This window comes from Temnothorax curvispinosus, unplaced genomic scaffold, assembly GCF_003070985.1.
Source record: "Temnothorax curvispinosus isolate PA1 unplaced genomic scaffold, ASM307098v1 QBEX01018263.1, whole genome shotgun sequence".
Taxonomy (NCBI): Eukaryota; Metazoa; Arthropoda; class Insecta; order Hymenoptera; family Formicidae; genus Temnothorax; species Temnothorax curvispinosus.
The window spans coordinates 8257-9947 of NW_020228043.1; the positions used below are offsets into that span (position 1 = coordinate 8257).

Here is a 1691-nt window from a genome sequence, read left to right on the forward strand (position 1 = left end):
CGCAGAATGCATTTCTGTCCCTCTCTATTTTACTCTTATTTATTAATTTAGGATATATATATATATATATTTTATATATATAGTTATGTTATAATAATACATGTATTATTATAACATGACTAATTTATTATTCTAATGCTTTACGATACACAATATTTTTTGTTTTTCCATTTGGCGCAAAAATGTATAAATTTTTTGGATTGCCTACCCTTGAGCAGGCCACATAGAGTTGTCCGTGTGAAAAGCAAGGTTCGTTCAAATTAATTCCTGCCACTGCCAATGATTGTCCTTGCGCTTTGTTGATTGACATGGCAAATGCTAAACGTATAGGGAATTGCAGACGCTTGAATTCCAATGGCATTTCTATGGAAATCAGTGGAATCCTTGGTATGAAGACGTCTACCCCTTTAGCACAGCCAGTCAGAATAGTTGCCTCGATGATGTGCGTGTACAAATTTTTAATACAAAGCCTGGTTCCATTGCAAAGTCTTGGCGGATCTAAATTACGCAGCAGCATAATTGGCGCGCCTTTTTTGATGAGCAAATTGTGAGGTGGCATACCTACAGGTTCCAATGAGTTAAGGAATTCTGTCGGGTATTGAACTGCTTGTGATTCTTCTGTCACACTGTCAATTGATTTATAGGTTGTGATTTCTCCAGGAAGTAAATTTTGTATGTGTGCATTGATCTTTTTGACGCTCTCATTTTTTGGTGCTAGAATTGCTCTTTCACATAGCCACTCATGATTCTTGTAATTTTGTTCAATGTTTGGATAAACTTTTTCCGCTAGTTCTTCTTCCTTCTTTAAAACATTGCAAAATTCTTTAGGTAATGTAATTAGACCAGTTTCTTTTTCAGCTGGTATTTTACCATTACCTATCTCAAGGAGCTTCTCTGAAAACTCTCTCATTGAAGTTTGTTTTTGAAGATAAACTCGCATATTTGTGGTCAATGACATTTTTGTTACATATCTCCATAGATCAGATGCTTTTAAGCATGCATTGAGTTCGTCTGCTGATGTCGACCTCGGTATAACAGGGAGTGTCTGACGAAAATCTCCAGCCAACACAACTACAGTTCCCCCCATAAAGGTTTTTTTTCCACGCAAATCTTGAAGTGTCCTGTTTAGAGCTTCCAGAGCTTGTTTGTGAGACATTGTACATTCATCCCAAATTATTACACTGCACTCTTGCAGGACTTTTGCCTGTCCTGATCTTTTTGAAATGTTGCATACAGGATATTCTTCATGGGCCATGTTTAAAGGCAATTTAAAGGTAGAATGTGCTGTCCGTCCACCTTCTAAAAGAGTTGAAGCGATTCCAGAGGATGCTACTGCAACTGCTATCTTCTTTTGTAGACGAACTTTTGCCAAAATTAAGTTGATCACAAATGTTTTGCCTGTCCCTCCTGGTGCATCGAGGAAACAGATGCCTCCATGATCTTTGCTTATCATATCCAGAACTTTATTATAGGCCTCTCTTTGATCTGTAATTAATAGCGGTTCATTAGCAGCAACATATGCTTCCATGTCTTTGGCATTGTAATTCATCTCCCGCAGAAATTCATTGCTTTGTATGTTATTATTTCTATCGGGTATTGGCAGTCCGCATTTTTCTAGGCCTCGTCCTGCCATTGACAAACACTGGTCCTCTAAAAGGATTAGAGCCTCGTTAAAGATCTCTTGTGAAAAA

At 37.6% G+C, this 1691-nt stretch overlaps 1 protein-coding gene across 1 annotated transcript; it reads right to left on the reverse strand.

Annotated features, from left to right (window-relative positions):
* Window positions 1–208: 208 nt before the first annotated feature.
* LOC112468279 (ATP-dependent DNA helicase pif1-like) lies at window positions 209–1633 on the reverse strand (the record flags this gene model as incomplete). Its single annotated transcript, XM_025037397.1, has 1 exon — window positions 209–1633. A coding segment is annotated over exon 1 (1425 nt), but the record flags the coding sequence as incomplete, so codon positions are not given.
* Between the last annotated feature and the right edge of the window lie 58 nt (window positions 1634–1691).